At 51.5% G+C, this 27456-nt stretch overlaps 4 protein-coding genes across 13 annotated transcripts in view; all 4 read right to left on the bottom strand.

Annotated features, from left to right (window-relative positions):
* Nucleotides 1-27456, bottom strand: part of HOXA3 (homeobox A3) — a 44015-nt gene that overhangs the window by 13487 nt on the left and 3072 nt on the right. The window contains exons 2-4 of one of the 9 annotated variants that reach the window (XR_004306440.1): nt 10910-18962; nt 10592-10708; nt 9281-9910 (exon numbers count right to left, since the gene is read on the bottom strand). The exons of 1 other annotated variant lie outside the window; for it this stretch is intronic. Coding sequence is in view for 1 of the 8 variants with exons in the window: in XM_015853755.2 (XP_015709241.1) it covers nt 10652-10656; nt 18858-18962 (110 nt within the window). In the remaining 7 variants the exon portion in view is untranslated. Of the gene's footprint in view, nt 1-4923; nt 5133-9280; nt 18963-27456 lie in introns of those variants that run through there. 7 more of the 9 variants (XM_015853750.2, XR_004306436.1, XR_004306438.1 and 4 more) reach the window with 7 other exon arrangements.
* Nucleotides 6545-8810, bottom strand: HOXA4 (homeobox A4). The gene is given in 5 exon segments (XM_015853672.1): nt 6545-7687; nt 8203-8249; nt 8251-8393; nt 8395-8504; nt 8507-8810. Coding segments are annotated over 5 exon segments (936 nt in total). The 3' UTR covers nt 6545-7355.
* Nucleotides 19878-22617, bottom strand: HOXA5 (homeobox A5). 2 transcript variants are annotated; one of them, XM_015853758.2, is made up of 3 exons: nt 22160-22617; nt 21852-22015; nt 19878-20970 (listed from the first exon to the last, which is right to left on the bottom strand). In XM_015853758.2, the coding sequence occupies exons 1-3, from the start codon at nt 22411-22413 to the stop codon at nt 20720-20722; spliced, it is 669 nt and encodes a 222-aa protein (XP_015709244.1). In that variant the 5' UTR covers nt 22414-22617; the 3' UTR covers nt 19878-20719. The 2 variants fall into 2 exon arrangements, with proteins under 2 accessions (XP_015709244.1, XP_015709243.1); XM_015853757.2 differs by having other exon boundaries at nt 21852-22617.
* Nucleotides 24048-26505, bottom strand: HOXA6 (homeobox A6). The gene is made up of 2 exons (XM_015853760.2): nt 25908-26505; nt 24048-24721 (listed from the first exon to the last, which is right to left on the bottom strand). The coding sequence occupies exons 1-2, from the start codon at nt 26341-26343 to the stop codon at nt 24462-24464; spliced, it is 696 nt and encodes a 231-aa protein (XP_015709246.1). The 5' UTR covers nt 26344-26505; the 3' UTR covers nt 24048-24461.

Here is a 27456-nt window from a genome sequence, read left to right on the forward strand (position 1 = left end):
GGCTCCGAGCTGGGCTGAAATTCCAACTACGGTAACAACAAACAGATCTGAGTTCGTAACGTGCACTCACTCATTACGAGAAACCCTTTTTGCCAGCTCTGGCACTAATAAACGCTCCTGGCGTTAATGTGATTTAAAGTTACCTTCGGTACAAATAGATTTCGAATTTCTGCCGTCTTTCATGTTTACGTTTATGGCAGTCGTTAAGAGGTCAGGTTGTCACTCCCATGCGGAGAGGACATGGGAATCGCCACACTACACGAGTATTTATTTCCTCGCTTCCTCGAAAGAGTTGGGATCTGCTGGGATGCGAAGCTGTTTACCTACATCTGCGAGGCTGATAGAGATAAAGTCGCCCTTTGATCACTTCGAAGCAGATAAAAAGAGCAGAGCTAGAGCCTGTGCCTTGGTGGAAGCTGCTCCGAGAGGCAGCTGAGGCTGAGAGCCGGGGCACTTTAGGAATCCCAAATATCTCCTCACGAAATGCTGCGGGTGCGTGCCACAAGAGGAACTCTCCCCCGACCGTGTTTTCGCTTTTCATTTCCGTGAGTAGAGGTTCGCAGAGCCTTTTTGTAGTTAAGATTTAAGCAGCTCATTAAACCAACACAAAGAGCCCTTGTAGTCCTGTAATTTATGACCGCTTTTAAAAGGTTGTAAAATACACTAATTGTACATCAGCGTCCAAAAATAAGCAGGTAAATCTAGCAGGAATCTACGCTAATTCTCTGTAATCCTCCCTCCTCCGCGGCTGGCAGGGGAACACGATAGCTATGGAAAGCATCGCCGGACCCTGCCAAAGCACCAGGGCTCGGGCACCAACAGCATCAGCCCACGGCCGGGCCGAGGCGGGCCGGGCCGGACAGCTACCTGAGCTTATTGGCGGTGTGAGCACCCACGCACAGTGGGCTCGCCGTGTCCCGTGGTAGAGCACGCTGCAGGACGGCCGCCCGGCCCCTCGAGAAGCCGCCGACAGACCGGCAGCGATAAGAGCTCATCCCCGCCGTGCTCCCGCTATCTCCCTCTCCCCCTTACGCCTTCGATTTTGAAAGGAGCTCAGAACGGACAAAGAAATCCTCAAGCTCTTTGGCTCCTCAGACGACTTCGCATCCTTCCTGTTCCCAGCGCCTTTATAAGGGCTCAGGCACTCGGGTCCCGCACGCCGCTTTGTCTACACGGACACGCGCATTCGCAGAGGCGGAAGATGAATAGAGGCGAACCACCGAACCCCCCTGCTCGGTTAAATATTTCTCACCGCCCCTCTCAGGTACGAGGCCGGCAAAGGGCCAGCTCCGGCTCTTACCTCGTCCCGCCGCCGAGGCCGGGGCCGGAGCGCTGCCGCCGCCCCGAGCGGGGCTTTTCGGGGTGCCGGGCGCTCTGCAAACAAGCGATAAACAACGCCTCAACGGGGGGAGCGGGGCCGGCTCTCGGCCGCCCGCGGGCGGGGTGGGCTGTGCCGGGACGGCCCCGCACGGCCGCAACTCTCCGGCGGGGCTCGGAGCGCTGCTAGCTGAGAAATAAAAGCGTGGGGCTCTTCTTACCCCCCCACCCCCCCCTCCCGTAGACAGCTATGCCTTCTGTCTCCAAGTGTTTGGAAATATTGTCATTCCAAACTCTTGTTACATGAATGTCTGCTTTATTTTCCTCTGGGAAACCTTTGTTTAGGATCATTTAATCAAGAACAGACATTAAACACAACCAGTGGTGTTCATCTCTGTTGAATAAAACGCGGAACGAGTTCCAGTTTCAATGCGGAGAGTATTGTGGTTGGGCTCTCATTCAAACAGGGAGCGGGGCCCGATCCCGGCCCCAGTAGCGCAGGAAGAGGCCGATAATTGACTTCGCCGTAGCAGCATCGGGCCCGAAAGGCTTAAAAGGGGAAAAAAAAAAAAGAACAACACGAGAACACCAGCACTGAAAGCCAACAGACAGGGAGAAAACTGGACGGCCTCTCTCCCCCTAAAATAAACAGCATTGCACAATCCAAAGAGACAATAGTCAGATTATTCGGGTGCCACTTACTGAATCACGTTTACGTATGAATTTGTCAGATGTAATAACGTGCCCCCTCTATTCATTCTCGCTAATAAAAGCCGTCTAACGCGTCTGAAAATTGTCAGTAAATGTAAATGCTAATAATTAAATAACACAGTTCTCGTAGAAGAATGTCTTCTGAGCCCTGGAAATATTAAGTCTATCTTGGGAGAACTTTTCCAGCAGATACTTCGCTTTGGTAATTTAGTAGTCCCATAATTACTCTAATAATTTTAAATTTGGTGTTGAACTCCAGCCTACATAAAATCATGCAATAATAGCCTCCTAAGCTGTTTATTGCCGTCTCATAAATTTCACAGCGCTGACTGCTACAATCTCCTGGCAAACACCGAAGGCGAGTTCCGCCGCCGTCCGAGCGGGGCTGCCCTCGGCGCTCCATCCTCCCCTCTCGGAGGGCACCCCGCACCGCGGGCTCAGCCCGCACCTCCCCGCCCCGACCCCTCATCGTCAGCCGCTTTACGAGCGGCCATCGGCATCGATCAAGAGCTCCGGGACCGGGCTGCCCCACTCGTGTTAAATATGGAGTGTGTATCTGCAAACTGTGCCAGCGACTTTCTGTTATTTATTTTGGAGCTATTAAGTCACGCCGCCATATATTACGCTGCCACGGCCCTTTAAACTACGCTTCCTCTTGAAAGAGTTGCTAAGTAGCAATAAAGCACTTTACAAACGCTACGGCATTTTTTTTTCCCCCAATTTGTTGTTATCCCAAACTCTAATATTCATTGCGCCACTTTAAGTTCGTACATAAATCGTTCAGACTAATGAGTCATAGAGAAATTCGCCCGTGACTTTTCCTTTACAATGCTCGCCGCCTCTCCATCGCTTTTTTGGCCCCGCATTAGGAGCCGGTGATTTATTAGCGCCGGGAAAATGGAACAAAGCAGGTCCTCCTGCACGGTGGCACCCAGCCCTCCGCAGTGTGAATTAGAACATTATCAAATGTGTTCGCCTCGGTAACGCTTAATCACCAAACGCCGTAATGTGACCACAAGGCAGCGAAAACAAAGATCCAACATTTCTAAATATTAAACTTGTTAAGCAAAGGCTCAGCAGACAAAAGCAAGCACAAACAATTAAAAGTCATCAAGCTAGAAAGACGCACTCCCTACTTACCAACACAGACCCTACTGCTTGCTTAAGGAGTTTAGAATCTTTCAAGATAAATCAGGTGGGGATTTTTTTTTAAGGGAAAAAGAAAGGGGAAAAAAAAGAAAAAAGAAAAAAAAAAGGAAAAAAAAAAAAAAGAAAGAAAAACAAACTCCAGTAATAAGGAGTTGAGTTTCACTTGTGAGAGAATCACTCCTAGTGAGGACTGACGGCCACAGATCCATTCCTGACTATCTGCATTAATTATTTAATGAGTCACGTGACCCTAAAGATTAAAATTTCAATATCTCCCCCAGAACAGACGCAACACCTTTATCTGCGAGCGCAGGGATCCTGTACTCGGTCCCCTATCTCTGCTGCCTTTGACAGCTCCTCAGTTTCTAGGGAGAGCGCTGGGACATGAATAATATGGGCTCGTCCCGCTCCGTGGAGGGATGGGGCAGCCCCGCAGCACCCCCCACCCCAAACACACGCACACACAGCAGTGAGCCGATCCCAGAGTGCGTGAGGCAGCGTGCAGTAGTGAGGGGGACTGGGGGGGCTGAATGCTGCCGGCGATGGGAGTACAGGGGCGTTCCCCCCTCTCCCCCCCCCCTCTCCTACCACCCCCCCCGAAGCCCCCGGGCTACTTTCCAACGAGGGTCAATCTCCCTTCATACGGCCCCGGGCGGGGCCAGGAGGGCTCCAGGGAGAGGCGGGGGGTGGGGTGGGGTTGCGGTCGCGGAGCTCCCCCTGCCCACTCGGGGAGCACCGGACATCGAAGCTCCGTGGGCCGGCTTTGCCCGAGGGGACGGCCTAGGGAGACCCCCATGGGAAATGTCAGTCCTGGGAGGTTACGGCCCCCGCTTGCCCGAGGGGGCGAGGGGAACTGTGGGAGCAGCGGAGTGACACAGCCGCCCGAATAGGGTCCCCGTGTAGGACCGGGGCGCTGCAGGGGGGCGGGAGGGGCAGGGATCTCTCTGTCAAACCTCTGCCTGTGTGAGGGCTCCCCCCATCCCTGCCCTGTTATTAACACTGAAAAACGGTCCGTGGGACGACAGCACCCTGAATATATATATATATATATTTAAAAAAATAATAAAAAATCACAGGATTGAGTAATCCTCCAATGCGGAATGGCTCTAGTTATTAAATACCACGAGGCGCTTGTCACAGCCGAGTTCCCCCTGTAATAAAACACCAGGTATAGCAGAGATTGCGGGAGAATGGGGAAGGAGACCTTGGCAAACTCCCATTTTTCTTGGTGGGTGGAGGGGAGGTGGGGAGCGGGGTTAACGGCGTGGCGTTCCCTGCGGCCATTAAATTGACTCCGAGGTGATTTCGTCTTTCTTTGAGATATTGACAAACTTCCACTTGCGGCGTTTTGGGCCGCGCTCTCCTTTGTGGCGAGAGCAGATAAATACGTGTGTGAGAGACAGGGGAGAGCGAGGGAGAGGGAGGGAGAGAAAGAGACATTGCGGTCCGAGCGCCGGCTTAAAAAGAATACTGTCTTTAAAGGTCAAGGGTTTGAAGGGTCAGTCTGCTCCTCTAAAAAAAACAATTAATGGGATAGAAAATTTGTCCTCTCGGTGAACTCGTGGTTGCCGTAGCAAAGGGAGCACAATGCGAGAATTTAAGGCGGACGATGTAATTTTCGAAGTTATTGTAAGCCGGGTGGGATGGAAGCTGGAACGGAGGGCTCCCGGCCCCGGCAGCATCTCGCAGCTCTCCCAAAGGACCGGGGGAGGGGGGTGGTGGGAAGAGAAAAAAAGGAAAAATTACCTTAAACGACGAAAATCGGCCGTGGGGCATTTCGCAGTGCGCCGCTCTATCTCCACCCAGAGAGTGTGCATGTTTTTAGCAGACAGCCGAGATGCGGTGTCTTTACACAAGACCATTTTCTCTTTTTTTTATCCTTTTTTTTTTCCCCCTTTCCAGGAAAATCCTTTGCGTCTTCACAGACTTTTCCAAGAGAATGCCTTTCAGAACCGCTGTTGAATTACAAAGAAGTATTTATTGTAGGAGGTGATTAATGGTTCTCGCTAAAATTGCTATTTGCAGCGTGATTTCATTTCTCTTTTCAGTGGGACAAACCAGGTTTATACGCACAGGCTGCACACCAAAGCAACCCCGCGCTGCCAGTTAATACGTTTCAGCTGGAATTTTGCTCGCTTGTGCTAATTTTGGCTCGAGATACGCGGAGGGATTCGAGCAATAAACAAAACGAGGAGCTGCACGGCCGCAGATAGCTGCTGCCCGCTTCCAGCTGCATCCTTCTCCCTTTAGGAGAAGGGGGCTGCGACGTGGGGCTTAGCACACAGCTCTGAGTGGGAGAGCTCCCGGGGCCTGCTCGTTGGCCAGCCTCGGAGACAGCAGTGTTTGCTCAGTGTGTTTACAACGCCATATCTGCTGCGCTGAGCATAAGCCACCAGTGAAACGCTACATTTCTCACCGAGGCGCTCCATGCTCCTCGGGTGGGCAGCGATGCTCGCGGGTTCCCACCGGGTGCCACTTTGGGGCTGTGGGCACTGGCATCTGCCAGTGGGATCCCAAATCCCTCTTGGATGAATGCGGTAAGTAAATAAGACCCGGCCTCTGGCCCTTGTCTGGCAGAGGTACAGCACTGAAGCTCCTTTCCAGACCCGTGCTACCATCTCTCGGGCTGATAAAGCCTTTTAGGCAGCGAGGAGCCGCTCTCCTCGCACCCCATTTTGCCCCCTTCGTTTGAAGAACCTCGGTCAGATAAACAGCTGAGCTGTGCCCAGATTCGTGTCACTGGTGAGGCTGTCTCAATGCAGTTCGAAACTGTCTTTAAAATGAAGAAAGAAAAGAAGAAAGGGAAAAAAAAATAAAGAAAAAAGGAAGAAAGGAAGAAAGAAAGGAAAAGAAAGAGAGAGGAAGAGGACAGCGAGAGAAACTTCAGGTTACCGCCCATGTATTTCCCTTCAGAAGTGCTGGCCAATTGAGGAATCACAATAGGAAGAAAACGAACGAATAAATCACGGCAGGCTACAGATTTACAGTGTTATCGTGGCGAGCATGTGGGACTTCTCCTCCAGCACAATCCGCACTGGGAGCTCATTGGCTCCCAGCAGCAGCTCAATCCTTCTGTAGCGCGGTGCAAACAAGCCCAGAGTCCAACAATGGACCGGGCCGGTTCTGCCCCGAGTACTACAGAGAACCCGGGCCCCTGTGCGGTACACACAGAGCTTTCCCTGTCCCGTATCTCTCCCCGCAGACGACAGTTGGGACGGAGGATACTTTGCTTTACATTTAAGGAACCATAACCGTATTGACAGAGCGAATCCCAAGTTACACCAACACGTTAAGCCGTTGTTTTCCACTCCTGGTGCCGAGAGCGGCGGAGCATAAAGTGTATGAAAGAGCACGGAGTGGACGCGTGTGTGTTTCAAGCGTTTAATTCTTTTGTACAGAATAATCTTTATTACCAGCATCTGGCACTGGATACATTACACCAAAAATCCACAAATTGTACATGGACCCAAACGATTTAGACGGTGCCAAATATGAAGACAGCCACAGCCTTTATAGCATCATCATTATTATTATTATTATTATTATTTAAATAAATGCAATAGGGAATGTGGAGGAGAAAAAAAAAAACCCTCATATATCACAGCTATTGCGGGGCTACACCGAAACCCAGCTAAGTTATCAACACGGCGGGAGGGGACGCTTCCCGTTAAGTTTATAACCCGAGGTGAACGTGTCCGCTCTGTGCCTCGTGGGTCCGTGTGTGCCCCTCACGGCCACGCTCGGCCCACGCCACTCGAGTCACTGCCTCGGGCTGGCGGCCCCCGAGCTCCTGGCTTTGTTTGAACCGTCTTTTCTTTTGTAAAGTGTTCTCTATTAAAAAAAATATAGAGAGAGAGACAGAAAGTCCGTCATTGGTACGGAGGATTCGTCCGTGACAGCATCCAGCACTCTTACAGCGAGGGCAAGAGAGGGTTTCCATAAATAGAAAAAAAATGATGGGCATGGAACCATTATCTATATACAATGTAGGCAATCGTCCGGGTTTTGGTTTCAACGTGTGCCCGTCCCTGGGCACGTCTCGTCCTCCTTCCCTGCTCCTGCTTTGTTTTACACAGTTGCGTGGTCCCAGGGGCCAGCCGCCAGCGCGGGCGGCCGCACAACCCCAATAGATAGGTAAATAGAGATCTATATATTAAAAAATAATCATAACAACCCCCTTATAGCGCGGCCGCGTTGGGCGCAGCCCCGTCGAGCGGGCGGGGGTGGCCCTGTGTCTGTGCCTTGGCCTGCTGCTGGCCGAGCGAGGGCTGGTTGGAGGAGCGCATCTTGGTGTTGGGCAGCTTGTGGTCCTTCTTCCACTTCATGCGCCGGTTCTGGAACCAGATCTTGACCTGGCGCTCGGAGAGACACAGGGTGTGAGCGATCTCGATGCGTCGCCTCCTGGTCAGGTAGCGGTTGAAGTGGAATTCCTTCTCCAGCTCCAGGACCTGCTGTCGGGTGTAGGCGGTGCGGGACCGCTTGGGCTCACCGCCGCTGTAGTTGGGGTTGACTGAACGTGCACCCACGGACACGCGGAGAGGAGAGAAAGGAGGGAGCGATGGAACATCGTCATTAGAGGATAACTTGACAGCGGGTTCAAATCAGATACATAACGGCAAGAAAAATTGTTTCGCAGCCTATCGGCAGCCGGGACAATCGAGGAGCAATAAAAAATGGTGATGGGCATTTGGGTTAGAAGAAAAGCTTCAAAGACACATGGCCCAGAGCCACTGAAGGGCAATTAAATTTATGGGGGCTATAATTACTGCCCTAACAGTTTGGCGTCTCGTAAATCTTTTGATAAAGGACCCCGGATACAAAAGGTTTCTCACTTTTTTTTTTTCCTTTCTTTCTTTTTTTTTTTTTTTTTAAGGAAACGCGGAGGGAGGAAGAGAAAAAAAAGCCACACACGCACCGACCCATTCCCCGCCGCCCCGGCAGCACCTCCCTCCCACGCGTACCCCCCCCCCCTCCTTCCCTCCTTGCAGGCGCATCCCGGGCCTCCCCTGCCCCCGGGCGACTCACCCGTGCTCACGTGGATCTTCTTCATCCAGGGGTACACAAACCGCTCCTCCCCTTAGCCCGGGCAGGCTTTTGTCGGGCAGCAACGCGCAGCCCGGCCCGTGCCGGGCCCCGGCTGCTGGGGCCGCTTCGCAGCGTGCGCTGCAGGGCATGGCCGGGAGCAGGGGCTGGGCGGCCCGGGGTGGCCCTTGGCAGCGGCGGCGGCGGCGGCGGAGAGGAGCCCGGGGGCGGCTGCTCGGGGCCCGGGGCGGCGCTGCCGGCGCTGCTGTAGCTGTAGGGCGCCTGGGGGTAGGAGGGTGCCTGAGCGGGTACAGCGCCTCGGGAGGCGCCCCGGCGGCCCCGGCGGCGCCGGCGGAGACCTGGTAACCGGGTTCCCGGCGGGGCCGAGGGAAGTACTCGGTCAGAGCGGGGGCCCGGTTCCGTGCGCGGCGTGCAAGGGTGCGGCGGAGCGGCCGGCGGAGAGGCGGCGGTGGTGGGCGTGCCGGTGCGGGCGTGTGCGGGATGGTAAGGCGAGACTGCCGGTACGCTGCCGACTTGCTGGCGTTGTACTCCTCGCAAGGGAGGGAATTTGGGCTCGAATGTAGTTGGAGTTTATCAAAAAACGAACTCATGGTCATAATTTGGAAAGTGCAAAAATACTAATTTTTCTCGCGTTGTCGTTTTTCATGGGCTCGGCGAGGCCCCTCCCCTTTCCCCCCCACCCCCCTCCTTCTTGCCACTCCCTTCCTCTCCCCCCTCCCGCCGCTGTCAAGTGCTCTCCGCTGCCAAAGTTTGGGCCTCCGGCTTCCCCCTCCCCGCCGCACTCCCCTCCCTTCCTCTCTTCCCACCCCTGGAGCGCGCACAACGCACACACACACACACACACACACACACATACACGCACCCCGACACACCATCACCACCTGACCGCCAGCGCCAATTACCGCGCGGGGCCGCGGACCCCGGATCAGGAAATGGAAGGAGGGAGAGCGGCCGTAGGGCACCTCATCGCCCTCGGCCCCACCGCGGGGCCGCTCCCGGCGCCTCCTCCCGGGCCCCGCCGCTCCCCGCTCCCGCTGCTCAACGGCATCGCCGCCTCCTCCCGCCCGGGCTGCGGCCGACACTCGCGGTGTCAAGCGAGATAAAACTAATCCAGAACTGACAGTCCTTACCCTCGTCATTCTTTTTTTTTTTTCTTTCTTTTCTATTTTTTTCCCCCCCCCTTTCGTGTCAGAACTCAGGCAGGGGAAGCAGAGAGCAGCCCGGGGAGGGAAGCAAGCGCTGAGCGGGGCGTTGCACAATAGCTATCCACGCACCCATCACCCAACGCCTCCCTTTGGGACTGAGGGGTGGAGGTCTCCTCACCCCCTCCCTTCTCAGCGACCTCTCCCCGAACCGAGAGCCGGCAGCTCCCGTCCCCCTGCAGCCCGTTTGCTGGAGGAGCACATCCCAAAGTTAGCGCGGACGTCGCGGGAAGGCCGAGGGGAGCCTCTCCGTGTCTTGTGGGGTGCGGGGGACACGGGGAGCCGGGGAATAACGGAGAGGAGAGGGAAGGCGGCGCGGTGCTATAAACGCTTCCTACCGGCTGCCGCGGGGCTCGCTGCGAACATCCCTCCCCGCAGAGCTGCGTTTTCCAGCTACGAATTTAAGACTGTCTCTTCGCTTGCCCGGTGCTGGCTCTATTTCTGAATTCTCAGTTCCAAGAGAAATCTCTGTCGCCTTCGCAGAACGCCTGGCGAGGGAGGGAAAGGGCACCCGGCCACTGCTGCGTTGCTGGAACTGAGACTGTTAACGATATTTTCAGCTCAGAGGGAAAAGAGGCACCCGCCCTGACCTTAGGTAATTGAAATTTGATGGTTAAACTAATTACGCTCTTATTCTAAGGGGAAAAAAATACAATCGAACGCCATCTACTCTTGTAGATCGGAAGTTAGAAGCGAACTTTTCCGATTTTTTTTTTTTTCTTTCCTTTACAGGAGGGCGTATATACCCACATACATATTTACCGCATCGTTTGAGAATATAATTGCGGATTGGGTAATCTCACCCTCCGGTGTGGGAAAATACATCCAATATATCAGGGACAAGCACGACGCGGTTTTGATCTGGCCCTCCTAAAGATACGACATTAACAGTTACTCTGCTTAAAATTCAGATTCTTGTCCTAAGCCGTTTTATAGATAATGGGTACGTGTAATGAAATTCCATTTCGAGATCTATTCTACCTAAGTAGGCGCACGGAGTATCGATCTGTATTTGACACACACGGACACACGCACACTGCGGGCGGTTCGTAAGATGTTCGAACACTTCCAACACTTGGGCATACTGGGCTACTTATCTAAACAATCACTCATTTCCTGCTCATATCGAATGGCTAATTTGTAAAGAGAGTTAAAACACATTTACTTACTCATTTCCAACAGAACATCTATGGAACTCTTTAAGTGGTGTAATAGATAAGTTCCTCTATTTACTCTGCGTGGAGAGGAAATGCGGTTACACACACGCACACAGACTCAGCAGCACACTTGGGACAGAAAAAAAAGGGGAGAATGCTTTATTAAAAATAATAATAATAACAACGCTGCAATCCAGATTGGAAGATTAGAGCTTCCACCTGCATTACCTTAAATAAATAAATAATTAGGAAAGAAAGAGAGAGAAAGAGAGAAAGAAAGAAAAGCCCAAAGCACGTTCCCGGCGCAGAGCTGCACGCACGCACAAATACCTGCTGGCCGCCACCAGATGCATTGCCCTGTGGTACCGGACATGTTATCCTCGGCATAAGGCAAGTCCGGAGGCTTTATGGCTAGCTCGGAACAGTAGGTTCCGTGCTTCCGAGGCACGAGAAAACACAACGAAAACCGCTGTCCCGATTTGTAGGCTCTGTGCCGGCGAGCTGAGCGTGTTCTGCTTCCTATTATTTACCGCGATTAGATCTAGGAGAACACTCGTTTCGCCGCACCTCTCTACCGTGTGGCTCTGGCGCTGGGTTGGACGGAGAAGGATGCGGTGCTGTATGCGACCGTAAATCTGCAAGGTGACCCGAGATGCCGGGCTCAGCTTGTTTCTGCGGGGTTCTATCAAGCTGAGGAGATGTGCTGAAGCAGGACCTCCAAAAGGCCTGTTCCATGTCTTTGTGGTTTTGTTATCATAAACAAGAACCCAGCCAAGACCACCAAGTGTTATCTTGCACACGGCCATTTCGACATTTTACTGCAAGATTTATGGCTGTAATAAACAATCTCTGAAACCCTTTTTTTTTTCTTTCTTTCTTTTTTTTTTTTTTTTTCCTTCCTCCCCGGTACTTCCCTTTGCAAACTTGTAGCATCACCCCAACCTCCCAAAGAAAGAAAAGGAGAGAAAAAATAGGCCGGGTCCCTTATTTTTACAGAGGGGCTGGGGGCTCTGTCAGCTGCTGAAGGAGCCTTTAATCAGCAGTGGTGGAGCCGGGGGCTCCCGGCCGAGGAGGAGATGGGGACTGCACTGGAATTAAGTTGAGAGTGAGAGAGTTAATTGCCGTGCACCAAGGCGAGCAGCTTCATGCATACGCAAAGAGGGGGTGAGGGGGTCCCCCTTTTCCTTGAGAAGCATGCAAACACCGCTTTCCCCTCCGCGCCATCGGCTAAACCGTAAGGATTAGAAAAGGGAAGAAGGAGGAGAGTAAAAATAATAACAACAACAATGATAATAAGAATAGAAGACAACCTTTCGCCGTGCCCGGGCACCCACCACAGAGAGGGGCAGGAGGAGGAAAGATCGCACCCGCAGCCTGGGTTGAATTTGATTTGAACCATTTTGAATATATTTAGCCTCAGCTTTCCCCTCTTGAATGCGAGGCTGTCCCGAGTTTCAAAGTGACCGAAAAGTGACACCGTGTGCATTTTGTTTCTTATTAATCTTACACATTGACAGTCTTTGTTAAATAACAAGGCGTGCCCTTCACCAGGCGACATTTTCATATTTGTTAGACGCGGTGACCTGAAGTTCACCTCGGCCTTGGACTTAGTTTTTCTAAAAGGTCTATAAGAGTGCCTTTTAGATAGCGGGGTGCTTTGCCCAGGTCACCACTTCTAAGGGAAAATTAAGCAAAAAATCGCGGGAAAATGTAAACGTTATGGAATGTATCGACTGTATTCCCCCCTTTGTTCCCTAGAATCGAAGAGCCCCGGGGCAGCCACCGCCTTCCGCGGGGGCGCAGCTCGCTCCGAGCGGGCGCTACTGGGGGGACGCGCTCGTTGTAGGCCCCCAAGTTCAGCGTTGTGTAGAAGCGGGGACTCCCCCGGCAGCGGCTCTGCACCCAGCAACGCCGTGTTTGGCGGCCGTGCTCGCCCTGTCCTGCCGTGGTTAAATAAACACACGTAAAACGTGATTTGCGCCCGGATTTTAAATGAATGGTCTTTGGGCCACAGCTTCCACGCCGGAGAGCGGCGTGCTGAAAGCCAAAGAGCCAAAGGGAAGAAAGAGCTCGCTTCAAACATATATATTTTTCTCCTAGTATTTAGATTTTAAGGGAATAATTTCGACACCAATTGGAAAGATTCCGTATTTCCCGAAGTCGAAGTTTCAACTTCCTTGAAAATATTCTCACTGATATTTTTTTTATCCTGGGCTAGACTGAAAAAAGTACGGAATTCGAGCGGCTAATTGTTTTGGTAAGGAAGCAAATGGATTTCCGTCACCTACTCTTGAGTAACCCAGTTATAGTAGCAGCTTTCGTTCTGGGTGTATCAAAGACGCATTGTTGTTCTTGGAAACAATCTGCCCGCTATTCTTTAACAAAATAGATATTTGGCCACGGCTTTTAGCTTGTTATCAGGCTTCGCTCTTACACCAAATAAATACTCTAGATGTGAAAGGTTAAACAATATCTGCGGTGAGGGAAGGCTCTCCAAACGGACAGTGCCAGGGCTCGCTGCAAGAGAGCAGCAGCAGGAGCTCGGGAACAAGGTCCCCACGCCGAGCAAATGCTCGCACACCTTGCTGCGCTTCAGCAGGTACAACGGGCAAAGCCTCCAGCAATAACTCGGGCTGATCTGAAATCTCACACCACGCACATGTGTTCCCAAGAAATATCGCCCGGCTGCCACGTTCCAGCCGTGTCCCTGGCAAATAATTCACGCGTAACCCGTGCGTGGAAGACTACACAGGCTCCCTCCTTTGAGCTCGAAAGGCAGCCATGCACGGATGGTGGTGAGGTGCGCTGTTTCTCTGACTTCCTTCCTCGTGGCACTGTCCCCTCCTCCATACCTTTCACAGCTGCTAGCGGATACTTCGGAATGCCCTTTCCCTTTCCCAGCCACCCCTCATCCCTATCGTTGCAACCTGCCATTTGCAGTGGTCTCCTCTCCCCCTCTCCCCAAATGAGATTCCGGCCGCTTCCCCCCACAAGACACGCCTGGCCGAGGGCTTTAGCTAAGGCTTCGACACCGAGGCGAGAGCTGGGAACAAAACAAAACGCCAGCAACGTGGAAATAACTCTGCGCAAAGAAATTCCCCCCAAATTCCACCAAACTCTATTTTTTTTACCCCCCTCTTTTTTTTTTTTTTTTTTTTTTTTTTTTTTTTTTTTTTTTTTTTTTTTTTTNTTTTTTCTTTTTTTTTTTTAGCTGAGGAGAGGAGACAAACCAACCCTCTCCTCTCCCCATCCCTCTGGGAAACGACGGGTAATTCCAGAAGGCTCGGAGCTCCATCCAAATCGCTCTGGCAGCCAACACCATAATCCAGCGGTAGCAAAAAGGCGGCCCCGCAGCCCTGCGCCGTCACCGCTCTCCTCTGGCCGGAACGTTCCGAACTCACAGCCCTCCCGCACCGACACGGCCGCGTCCTGCCCCAGTTAAGAGCGTTTCAGTGGGCTCTATAGAAACGAGAGCCAAAAACAAAGCCGAGGCCGGGATCGATACGCGCGTTAATTGCCCCGCTCCTATCTTATCTTCCTGCCGTTTGGCAAAGTGAGGAGGCTTAACGTTAAACCTCTTAAAGCGGGTTATGATATAATAAACAAGGGGAAACGTTTCGCTCCCCGGCCACGGGAAGCAGCGGCAGTTCTGGGGTGGGGGAACACGCGTGTTTACCTGCCGCGCTGAGCCCGAGATATTCAGACACAAATGTGGCCGATAATTCAAGATGAAATACAACGTGTATTACTCTTGAAAAGAGGAATTTTCTATCCTTTCCTCGGTAATTGAGGTCATTCAGCCAGTAGGGTTCACCTGGAGTCCATACTGTGATACACACGTAACTCAAAGCTATTTTATCTTTTGTGCTGATAGTCAAGATCTCGGCTATAACATTGACATCAAACTCTGTCTGGACGAATGACTAAGAGTGGTGCAAAACGTAAACTTTTGACCCTCAACTTTTTGACCTGCAGTTGTAACGCCCTTAACCACAAAGATATACAAAAGCTATGCAGCTTCTTTTAGGAGTAAGAGACTCGCAGTGTTTGTTTCAATAGTTCTGCCGTTTCCCCCCAGCTTTCTAAGGGCTTTTTTTTTTTGTTGTTTTTAGTTTTTTTTCCCCCCTTCTTCTCGCTGTTGAGGAATCGGATACTTTTGCATTTTTAATTATTGCCTTTTTTTTTTTTTTGTCCTCCTCCTTCTTCTTCTTCTTTAATCTGGCAGCTTTGTAAAGTGCTGTTAAATCAGTTTGCACAGCCTTTCGGCAACGTTGGAGGGAAGCCTGTACTCAAAGGCGCTATTTGGTTACAATTGCAGGTGAAATGCTGGGTAAGTTCTGGGCGTGAGGTTGGAAGGACGTAGGACCGGCGTTGGGGGAAAAGCTGCAGCTCTCTGCTGCGAGGGTCTTAGTCATTTCTCCTTGATTTAAGCATAAAGAAACAAGTCTAATTGTTTGCGAAGCCTTGTCTAGGCAAACGAGTTGACTGTGAACTTGGTCTAAAGCGAGCTCTGCTGGTGATTCCTAGGGTGTGCAGATTTATCTTTTCTGCATTTACTTAACCTGGCAGTGAACTGCACGGGCTGCCATTTGTTATCCGGAGACAGACTTCACCTCAAGCAAGGACTGTTCCACAAAATTGCAATAATTACCCAATAACCTTCATAGCAAATATTATTATTGAAAAGCCATTTTTGGGGGGGTTGTAGGAAAGATTCCTTACGCGTGCCATAAAGCGAAATCCTCGCGAATTTTACACTCTCTCGGAGTCAGATTCGATGTCGTTTGTGCGTGCAGCCCCACGAGCATGTGACTGAGTCGGTCCATGAGTATTCGCCTTCCAGAGAGACATTAGCCAGGATGCTTTAATTTAAAAGGGATAATATTTTCGAAGATGGTCAGGCGGCAGTGGGAGCTGCGTCCTTTTGTGCTGTGGGTAGCGACTCTAATAATAAATCGGGGATATTTTGGGGGGTAGAAGGGAAAGTAGGTGAGGAAGCGAAGCGATGGCTTAACTTGGTGAGGGGATTTGCTTATGTGTGCAGCTAATGCGTTAAATCTGTATTTGCGGGGAGGGAAAAGGCATTGCTCCAGTATCCAGGGTTTGAAATCGAAACCTCCCGATCCGCCCCTCACGATCTGTTCCATTCAATTTCCCATGGAGCAGATTGCAAACCCTTCTTTTGTCACCCTTCCACAGATACACACTTATTAACTGTAAGGAAATGGCAGAATCAAAATTTCCCTGTAATGTTCTGCAATTAGGGCGTTCGCAAGGCTTGGAAAGTGCAGCAGAGCTGTAATTTACGGATGACTTTCAAGCGAATTGTTACACTTCTGGTTTAGAGAAAGTTATGGCTTCCAAAGTCACTGGCTACACACATTAAGAGAGTTGCCTAATCTTTAATTGGCCCTACGCTTAGACATGACACACTACACTCAAGTATTTCTTTCAAAGGATTAAGTAAACTGCATTTCAATGCTCTGAACGCCACTTGCTGTGCCTAAAGTAAAACAAACTCGCACGCATTAATCCCCAAAACACAGCACCAAGGGGGAAAAAAAATTAAATAAATAAAGGCTGCTCAGATAAGAGCTCTCTCTCGATTCCAGGCGATTATTCTCCGTGACGTTTTTCACTCGGAAAACAATTAAGATCCGGGAATATTTCTGTACTGTTCGGCGGTCTGGAGTCGTTTGAGTTCCGATTTTTAAAAGCGGATTGCAAAATCTGAATGCGCCCCCGGTTTGCAGCGACTTCAGCTCTTCTGCTTCGGACGGGGGAGGGCCGAATCTGCTGAGAAGTTGTCATTTCCAGCGAAGTTTCTCTTGTTGTTAGAGAGTTCCTTGCGGTGCGGGCGGGTTTAGACGCTTATGGGCTTTTGTGATGTTATCCTTTCCCATAGCGCTTGAATTTCTGTCCACAGCGTTGCGAGTGTACGCTCTAGAAACCCCATTCAAAAACGTGAAAATAATAGGAGCGAAGCTTTTCGCTGCAGACCATTACAACCCGAGATGGCATCCAGGTTCCTAAAGCATGAGTTGAGCGGGTGTGTGCTTGGACGTGTTTGTGTATTTACCAGGCACTTGAAGCAACACGGTGTTGTTGTGTATTGAGTAATCGGGAACGGTTTGCGCCCGGTGTGGTTCCCTATAACAAGAAAAGGTTTTCTCCTGCGGAAAAGGACCCGCATATGAAAGGAGCCCAAACTTTTAAAGCATTTGCATGCCTTTGCCTCCTACTATAAAATTTTTATGGCATATAATATAATCTAGTGCACGCCTATCATATAAAACTTTCTGGTATTCCTCTTGATGAAGCTGACAGCTAGCGAGCTATAAAATCCCCAGCTGTTTATGACGGAAATGATTTTCGAATGTGTATTTGGAGCTGTGCTTTTAAAGCCTTTCCCATTTATTTATTTATTTATTTGTAATACAAAGTATATGCAGATGTGTTTGTTTAGTGCTCACAGAGCGATCCGCAGACACAAAGGCTTGGGACTTCATTTATCTTACACTGGGGGTTGACTCCAAATATTAAATATTTGTAAATACGGTGAAAACTTTAACTGAGCCAGCCTTAGATGATGCGAGCGTATTTTAAACGTTTAAGGCAAATGGATGGGAAATCAAAAGAGATCAGCCAGCAATGCTGGTGGTGGACCTCGGGCAGACCCTGTAGAGGTCCACGGCGACCTGCCACACCCGCAGCCCAGCCTCTCCTTCCGCTCTCAGTGCCACATAGAACCCTCACCTCACCGCTCGGGCCATGGGATAGCAGGGGCAACATCAAACAAAGCCCGGCTCCCATCTCCTATCACGCCGGCCCGTTCTTCTTGAAACTCGAGTTTATGACACATCAAGGAAAACAATGCAATCTGCAGAGGGGATTGCGTTGAATCCCTTCTACTCCAAACCCGAGTGGAGAACGAGGTTCTCACAGCGAGGTTGGGTACAGACGCATTTTGGAGCTCGTTCTCAGATCTCCTCCCCGGCCCCCACCGGTCCGTCACACCCCCGAGATCACTCGCTCTGAGGGGTAAGGATCAGGCCTTGCAGCTACCAAAGAGAGACAGAGCTCCTTTCACCCTTTCATTCAAGTCCTGGAAATTCAAAGACTGAAGTTAAATCCGGCCATAAAGTTTATTGCTGAGTAATCACACTCTAGTGAGAACAGTCCACTTAAATAAAAAGAATGTGGAAGTAAACACGCAGCTGGGGCCTACCCCACAATGGCAGCCAGCAATATAAGGCAGAGAGGGAGAGAGCAGAGCATTGGGGATATTTACAATCTTCAATAAGCCGAGCCCGTATTTCATAATTTGAAGTACTCTAATGACCTGTGGTCTCTTGTATTAATGCTACGAGTTACAGTCAATTGGTTCGCTTAAAAAAAAAAAAAAAAGAGAGGAAAAAAAAAGCACTCTCTGGAACGTATAGATGTGTACACACATACACACCCTTTGTACACATAAAGACACCAATAGAGCATGAATGGAGGCATGTGCTCGGATTTACACAGGCGTACACACAGATAGGTACATGCATGCACACACGCGCATCACTCGAAAGCATTTATAGTCTTATATTTACATATAGGAACTGGTAAGAAAAAAACACAAAAGAAGTCATAAATGCACACACCCGAAGCGCCGCACACGCTCGCGGATGGGCTTAGCTACATAACTAAAGCTTCCCACACGACCCAGTGCAGAAAAGAGGAATCTTAAGCACTCCAGCGCGTTCCGTGCCATTTTAATACTTGCTCTGATGTGCAACACATTTCGCCAATGCGAAGATGATTACCATATCATCACGCCTCCACCCCTATCATGCCTACTGAAGGCACTGCCCAGATCATATCAAACCCTATCTACTTTGTTTTCCTTTTTTTTCAATCGCCCGCAGTAACTACTCCTCACTAAACAAAACCTCTCCAAACTTGGAGAGTCTATTGGAGCGAAGGAAGTAATTATCTTTTGCGGTAGTCCAAGTGATTAAAGCTAGGCCCCAAAATCCATCTCTGCCAAAGTCGCTTATTGTGGTTTACTTTGATTTGATCGCTAAAATAGAGCGCTGGAAGCCGCGGGAGCGGGGCTGGGACACTGCTCAGCACTGCGCGCAACCTGGGGCTGAGTGCGCTGCCCCGGGCGAGGGGAACAGCCCCGCGGCTCGGCACAGGGAGAGGGGAAGGGGGGAAGAGAAAGAGCGAGCGGGAGCCTCGGCTCCCCCGGCACTTAAAGACAAACTTTAAGGAACTTGTGCACAAAACTTACCTCGACTTGCAGGGAGCCATTTTTTCACACAGTATTGAGAACTTGTGGTTTGGATACTTCTGTACCTAAAAGTGACAATGTGAATGGCCAGGAGGCACACGTAGCCTGCAAAAGAGTCAAATGAAGTCCAGCGTCAGTGAGATTATATGTTATGTGGTATATAATGTTGGATGTCAACTCCCCAAAACCATAAAACTTACTTTAATGGCACCACGTGACTTTTTATAGCCAGTGAGCCTATCTGTCTGTGCTATGGATGATTTTACGATCTAATTCATAGACAAAACCCTATTCATTTGGCACCCAAATGTCATATAGCCGGAACTGGGGCTTATAAAGTTTACTGTTTTATAACTTTTAAGGGAAGGCATCAATGTAACCGGTCAGTAAATGTGCAAATCTGTAGTTGCTCTTAGAAGCTGGGAAGAGTTAACCATTCAAGCTCTGACGGGGTAAGTAACATCGCGCTTATAGAAAACTAACCGTAGTAGCGAAGAAAGCCAAAAAAACGATCTGTAAAGGGCGAAAAGTGGGAACGTGGCGATCGAGTGTTACTAATAGGCGCAGAGGGCACTAACGTGGCCGTCCCGCAAAGATACTTAAGGCGACCACAGGAGAAAACCTAGAGCGGGGCGAACACGCCTCGGACTTAGGCAGCGTGTTTTAACAAAGCACAAGTTTTGTTCAGCCATCAGCGAGCGGCTAACACTTGCTTAGCCCACAAAGGGTGTCAATCGCGGTCCTTACGAGGCGGTTTTCCACCTTCGCGAGCGGCCATTAAGGGAGGAACTTCTGCTCCAACTTTGCAGCAGCAGTTGAGCTCCCGGAGCAGCGCAGCCCGGCCGCTCAGGTGAACGCGCTTATGGGGCTGCGCGCGGGCCCGTGGAGCGCGCAGAGGCAGCGCAGCTCCTTTGCTTTGCACAAACCAAGATCACGATAACTTTACAATAGAAAGTTTATTATTATTAATTATTAATTATTATCATTTTTTTTGTCGATTTCCAGTCAGGTTTTTTTCTTAAAAAAAAAAAAAAATTAAAAAAAAAAAAAAGCTGCTCACAGTTTGCTCCAACAGCCAGACTTGGACTATATTTGTTACTCTGTCCACCAAAAAAAAAAAAAAAAACCTTAAAAAATAATAAAACATAAAAACAAAACCCAAACATACATCACAGAAGCTGCGCTTAATAAGAGCCACTTCTAAGAGTTCGTGCAAAGAGTCATATACAAAGGCACAGCAAGGACATACTGCTTGGAATCACAGTTTTCGTCACAGATTCACTATTCACTACACGTAGGACAAGTTCAGTTGATTTCATCATTTCACCTCTACGACAGCATTAATTACACAGAAATTATATAGGTAGTTCGAATAAAAATATTTGTAACAGCTTGGAGCTATACGGACATTAACACTTGACCACACATGCACAGTTAAGCAGGTTGAGTGCAACACATAACATTTGTACTAAACCGGGGCAGGGTTTCTTTCTCTCTTTCTCTCCCTTTTTTTTTTCCCTTTTTATTATTTTTTTTCTTTTTTTTCTTTTGCCTTTTTTTTTTTTTTGTAACAGTTACTTCAAGTAACACAGCTCGCTTCATATAAATAAGTTAAAACATCTATTATTTTTTTTTTCCAAGACAAAGCCATTCAAGACAAAGAAATGTACGATAAAAGCAGATCTACTTATACACGCGAGAGAATGGTAATAAACAGGCTCATGATTAAAAGATGAATAAGGGCGACAAGAACGGGGTTTCTTCACAGAAGTAACACAAGGAAGTTTCAGAAAGTCAACTTAGTACTGACATGAGACGCAGGGTCAGCTAATACTGCTCAGTACTTTTAATTGATCAAACGCTTAGGGACGGAATGCCCCCCCTGCAGCTGCCATGCTCATACTTTTCAGCTTATTATCCTTTTTCCATTTCATTCTCCTGTTTTGGAACCAGATCTTTATTTGTCTCTCTGAGAGGCAAAGAGCATGTGCTATTTCAATCCTTCTTCTGCGGGTCAGGTATCTATTGAAGTGAAATTCCTTTTCCAGCTCCAAGGTCTGATACCGGGTGTAAGCAGTCCGAGCCCTTTTCCCTTCTGGTCCCCCTATGTTGTCTGGAAGAGAAAAGTACAGCGTTTAGATTCCCAGCAGCGACCTGGAGCCCTCTTGTCTCCCTGCAGCTCCGAGCCACCAGGACCGTTATTCTCAGCCCAGCTCGGTTTTGTTGCTGGGCTGGAGAAATGCTCAACAAGTTTCCCCCTCCTGCCCCTTTAGAAAAGCCTTTGGGGGGAGGGGGACCTGGCGGCCGTGCTAAGTTTCCGCTCGGATTTCGGTTTCGTTCTTTCTACAAAAGAGATTTTAGCGCGTTTTCGAGGCGAATCCCCCTCTCTCTTCCCCAGGCTCGGCTCTGCGGAAGACGCCTGCGGTGCACGCCAGGCTCTCGGGGCCGCGGAGCGAGGCGGAGGCGCGCAGCCCGTTCCCACGGCGGAGCTCCGGGAGGCGGCGAACCCCCGGCTCTCCCCGGCGGGCCGGGCGCTGCAGGTAGCGGGGCCGGGGCTCTCCGCACCCCCCTCCGCCCGCTCCCTGCGGCCAGGGGGGTGCTCCCCCTCCTCCTCCCCGCGCCTTCCCGGCGGCGAGAGCTGCCCTCCTCGCCCCCTGCTATTCTCTTTTCGATTCGGCTCGGCTACGCAAATAGGGTCGGCAGCGCCGTTCCCGGCGGAGGGTCCCCCCGGAAGGGCAGAGCCGGCAGCGGGTCCCGCTCTGGGGAAGGCTCCCCGCCGCCCCACGCTCCCCGCGAGCCGGCCGGGAGCCGGGTCGGGGCCGGGCGCTGCCTATCTCCGGGGGGAGCTCCCGCTCAGGGAGCGGGGGCTGCGCTCTCCCACGCCCTCCTTCCTCTCCCCCCTCTCCCCGACCTTGCTCGGTGCGGACACCGGCTTTATATTCAATCCTGCTTTTCCTCCAGAGAAATAAAGAAAGAAGAGGGTATTTGCTTTACCATGACTTATGTGCAGCTTTCGCATCCAAGGGTAGATCTGGGGCTGGGAAGGCTGTGCTGTGCTTTGGTCGCTCGGGGCACTTGCCTGCTCGCTGCTCGCCGGAGTGTCTTCCTCGGTGCCGGACGAGGTGCCAACCCCGTCCCTGCTGATGTGCGTGCTGCTGCTGGAATTGGACGAAGTGCTGCTGGAGTTGCCCAGGGAGTTTTTCACCCCGTGGTGACTCTCGCTGACGGGCGAAGCGGCCACGGCGGTGCAGGGCAGGGGGTCGGGGGGAGGCGAGTGGGAAGCGGCCGCGGACTGGCTGTACCTGGGCTCTGTCGAGGCAGAGGTGCTGTTGGCCGGGTAAGTGCGGGCTCTCTCGCTGGCACCAAAGTGGGTGGAAGCGGAGCGCCCGACGCTGAGGTCCATGCCATTGTAGCCGTATCCGTACCTGCCGGAGTGCATGCTGGCGGAGTCCCTGTATTGCTCGCTCACCGAGCTGTGATCTCCATAATTATGTAACTGGTAGTCCGGGCCATTTGGATAGCGACCGCAAAATGAGTTTACAAAATAAGAGCTCATTTGTTTTTTGATATGTGTGCTTGATTTGTGGCTCTTGGTCGTTTTGTGCGTCTATAGCACCCTTGCACAATTTATGATGAATTATGGAAATGACTGGGACATGTACTTGGTTCCCTCCTACGTAGGCACCCAAATATGGGGTACGGCTTCAAATCACGTGCTTTTGTTGTCCAGTCGTAAATCCTGCCTGATGACCTCTAGAGGTAAACTCGTGCACTGGTGGGGGAGCTGGGAGGGCGCGGGCGGCCCGGGGCGCGCCGCCGCCGCGCGCATCCGCCACCGCCGCCTCCCGTCCGCCGGCTTCGAGCGCCACCCGCTGGCAAAGCGGGGGATAACGGAGAGGAGAGGGGTCGGCGCGGGGTGACGGCCCCCGACGGCGGCGGCGGAGGGAGCGGGGAGCGGGCGGGCGGCGGGGCAGCCCCGGGGTAGAGCCGGGAGCGCCGCTCCGGCTCCGCAGGGTGAGGCTCATGTGCCGCGATTGCCTCGAGCTCCGTGGCCGGTGGTGGAGGCGGTCACGTCCCTCGCACGATCCGCGTTATTATATGTATTTTGGGGTTTGTACCGTTTTTCCCGTGGCGGTTGTTTCGAGAGGCAGGCGGGTCCCGCCGTTCCGCCGTTGGCAGGTAGCTCTGAGGGATGAGAGCCGTGCGGCGCTTCCCGAGCTAGCGGGAGGATCGCAGGCGGTCGGTGTCGGTGCTACTTTTCTGCCTCCCAGCAAAAAAAAAGAGGAAACATAAATCCGATGGTGGCCATTTTGCAGTAGGATTTTGGAGCTCTGGCTTGGGAAATGTTGAGGAGCGGTAGCCCAAATTGCGCTGCCTCTCGAACAAAAGAGCCTCGGTGCGCACACGAGTGGGTTTGTGCACAGCCTCACAGCACATTCACACGCAAACAATACAACATATAGAGATAGAACGTATATATCAATCGCTGCGCTTCTGTTATTTATACAGACCCCGAAATGGAACCATGTTATTGCAGCTATTTCTCTTTAAAACATATTTTTTTCTCTCCTTTTTTTTTTTTTCCCCCTTTTTTTTTTTTTTTTCTCTTCCAGTGTTAGGAAATGCGGATGTAAATTAAGGTACCACAAAAGAGGGGAAGAATATCCCCGAGTTAATATGACCGACACTTCCCTTTTAGTTCAAAAGATGGGAAAGAAAACAAAAAAGAAAGATAGACAGATAGATAAAGAGAAAAGAAAGAAAGACGGACCCCAAATCCTTGAATCCCCGAGAAATGAAGTCCATAATTCAGTGCAGAGCTGAGCTCACTGAAATCTCAGTGCGAGCTCAACGGGAACCACAGAAATTCGCCCTTTCAAAGCCTCTCATCTCTCTCGCCCTAAAGTTTATCACCGAGCTCTTACTCGGTATCAGTAGTGCAGATTGGGGTCAGTTTAGTGGCATTTAGAAATCTCCCAGCAATTCATTTTCGCCTTATCCTCAAGCTTATACCCAGTTTTTTATACAACGATTTTTTTACAGTGATTTTTTTCTGCTTTTTTTTTCTATTTAAATATCTTCTACTCGTGTAAAACTTTTCCCCCCCTCCTCTACGGACCATAAAATCCCCAACACATCGTATCGAGGCGGCCCGATGTAGCGGGAGCTGGGAAAAAGATAAAGCCGAGATTTTCAACCACCTCTCATATTTCCACAGTATGAACGTTCACAATCACACACGCACAATAATAATAACAGTGCCCCGCGGGTCAGTTCTCACACAGGCACTCCGGGGATACTCTCCCACACGCAGATAAATACCCAGATATTTTACAATCTGGGCCAGGTCTTTGAATGATTTAAGCAACGCCATCTACTCGTGGCAGAAGTGGTTCTTATCTATGTACACGGCCGTAGCTCGAAAGCTCGGACTTGTGCGTGTCTTAGAGCAAGTCCCGGCTGATCGCAGATGTACATCAGCCTGTGGGGATTAATAGGCTGTGACAAACCTATGGGATTTTAGTAGCAGAAGGAGCACAAGGTAAATAACAATATAAAAGCGAGCGCTAAGGACGGGCCTGGTAGCGTTTATTAAACACGGTTCTACTCCCCTGACTTTTCCTCTGTTTCGTCGCTGCCGGGCTGTGTGGAATTTATGAATTTGTTTTCCTTTTTCCATTTCATCCGCCTGTTTTGAAACCATATTTTAATCTGGCGCTCGGTAAGGCAGAGAGCGTTCGCAATCTCAATGCGTCGTCTTCGGGTTAAGTATCTGTTAAAATGGAACTCCTTCTCTAACTCTAGCGTTTGGTAGCGGGTGTAAGTCTGCCTCCCTCGTCTCCCATGAGCTCCATATACTGTACCTGCAGAAGTAAAGACAAAACGAGCGTGTTGGACAGGGCCCAGTGCTTTCAGACCACAAAGCCGTGCCGCTTTTCGCGGGGGGCGGGGGAGTGGGGAGTGGGGGTGGGGATGAGGGGGGGAGAGAAGGAAGCTGCTGGGGCTTTTTTTGTCCCCCTTTCTTCCTGCCTGACCCTCTGGGGGTGCGGACGTGCTCATGGGGTGGCCGTGATACAAAGGGGCCGTAAGGTGGTGGGGAGGAGGGGGGAGAGAGCTCTAGGTAGCACCCTACTCAGGCGTGGGGAGGCTGCGCGCACACACATACACACACACACATACACACACACGTGTGCGGGCCGGGGCTGTGCGTGTGTGTGCGTGTGTGCGCGTGTGCTGACACAAACACGCTCTATTGCTCTATGGCTACAGAGGAGCTGTAATTTAAGCATAATGATAGACATCAGCTAAAGATCATAGAACAGCCTTTGCCATTTGCTCCGGAATTTATTGCCCTCCAATGCAAAGCAGCATCAGAATGGTCTTGCTAAAAGTTTAACTTCCCCTCCTCAAAAAAGGAATACAACCCACAGTCCAACGAGCATAAACCTGGGAGGGGTTCTCACTCCCGGACTCATTAGCAAATAATGCAAGCGAACGTGATAATTGAATTATCTAAAATAAGTGCCACCCCGATAGGACCCCTCCTTTCCCCAGCACCACTCTCAGCCAGAACGGTTCGATCCCGTGCAGTTCACTCTGTAAGGCAGAGAAAATCCGCGATGCCATGGGAGTGCGGCCCCGAAACGTGCTCTCAATATCCAATACTAATGAGCTGGGGGAGGGGGGCGATGAGGAATGTGCCACAAATGCATTGGATCCTCAGTGCAGAGGGCATATTCCTTGCATCGCTCTCTGACAATGAAGGAGCCGAGCTTTGGGGTGACTTTAGAAGAGTGGGAAAAGAGCTTTGCTCTCTGCCTTCTATTGCCATTATTTTGTTGCCCGTTTCACCAGGCTGAGCTCCCGGCCGCTGCTCCCAGGGTGCCAGGGTGCCAGGTTCTATCCGAGAGGGTTCCTATGGAACCATTGCACCCCGGCAGCCCGAGTTTACCTAAAACAAGCAACCAAAACAAACAACCAAACGAAAAATAAAAGGGGGAGAAAGAAACTTTTGGTGCCCCTTCCCTTCGGTTGCTCTTAGTCACTTACCGGCACAGGAGTTCATCCGCTGCATCCAAGGGTAAACAGGGCTCGTGTACTTCCGGTCGGTGCCTTCGTCATTCACAATTTTGCTTTGCACTCCGTTGGATTTGTATTGTTGCTCGGGAGAAAAGTGCAGATAGTCCCCGTGTCCCCTCTGTTTGCCACTGCCGGAGGGAGAGGCGCTACTAATTTCCTTGTCTGAATAGAAACAGGAGGCTCCGTACTCATAGGAAGCCCGATTGCAAGCAATGACGGTGTTGGACTGTTGGTAGAAACAAGGTGAGGTGTAGGTCTTGTCCTGCAGGCTGCTCGCCCCGTACGAAGCCGGAAAATGCCTCAGAGCATCATAGCCCGCCGGGTACAGGGGGATCTGCCCGAGGAAGGAGTCCTGGCCAGCGGGCAGGCTCCCGGGGAAAGTGGGATTCACGAAATAGGAACTCATTTGCTCTCCCCTCTCCCGGACCGTGATTTGTTGTGTATTAGTACATCTGGCTATAACTATTAGTAGTCATCGAAGTGGTTTGTTTCTGGATGGCCGAGCGCCAAAAGCGACAGCAGAAAATAGGAGCAGCTGACGGCGGGGCGGCCAATGGGAGAGCGAGCGGCGCCCGCTCCCCCGGGGCCGCCGCCACCGCGCCGCGAAGTTACCGACAGCCCCGGCCCCGCCGCGCCGCCCCGCGCCCACGGCCCGCGGGGACCGACCGCGCCCCCGCCCGGCGGACCGCCCCTCGGGGATCCCGCCGTGGGAGCGGCGGCGAGCGGGTGACAGCGGTGGAAGCGGAGCCCCCTCCTTCGGTGGTCGGAGGGAGGGGGGGCTCCGGGGGGGCTGAGGGGGGGGAGGGGGCTCCCGTAAAAGTTGTCGCCGCGCAGCGCCGAGGAGGAGTGGGCGAGAGCCGGGCCCCGGCCCTGGGGAGGGGGCGGGAGATGATGGATGCTGCGGAGGGAAAGTTTGGAGCGCGGCGCCGGAGGGGCTCTGCCGGTGGGAGAGAGACCGCACCCCGCCGCCGTCCCCACAGCGGCGCTGGGGTCGAGGCAGCCGGGCTGGAGGTGCTGAAATCCCCCCTCCTATGGGGCTTCCCGCCCAGGCGCCAGCTTTGTGTGAGGCTGCGCCTCCCGCGTGGGCCACGTCCCGGGCGTTAATGAGCGCTCCGGTAATTAACGGCGAGCTCCGGGCCCGAGCGGGGAAATGCGGCCTGCGGGGAGGGGGCCGAGAAAGGCCGGGAGAGCCCCCGCGCACAGCCCCGATACACCTCCACGTGTCGGCCTTCCCCACTTCCCCCCCCCCCGAACAAACACCCCGGGCCCTGCCAGGCCGAGGGAATCCAACATCCGAACCCAACAACGAGCCGGCGGGATTATCCCTAATTAATACGGCCCCGCTAATGAGTCAGTAGAAGCCAACCGCTTTCGTTGTAGCTCTAAAATAATTTGACTGAACACGGATGTGTGTCTTTAAGAGGGAGGGGAAAAAAAAAGAGAAAACAACCAACAAAACAATACGAAACAAACATTTCCACGTTCATTTTTCAACATGGCAGTTACCCGTAGCGGAAAT

The sequence above is a fragment of the Coturnix japonica genome, chromosome 2 (assembly GCF_001577835.2).
Source record: "Coturnix japonica isolate 7356 chromosome 2, Coturnix japonica 2.1, whole genome shotgun sequence".
NCBI lineage: Eukaryota > Metazoa > Chordata > Aves > Galliformes > Phasianidae > Coturnix > Coturnix japonica.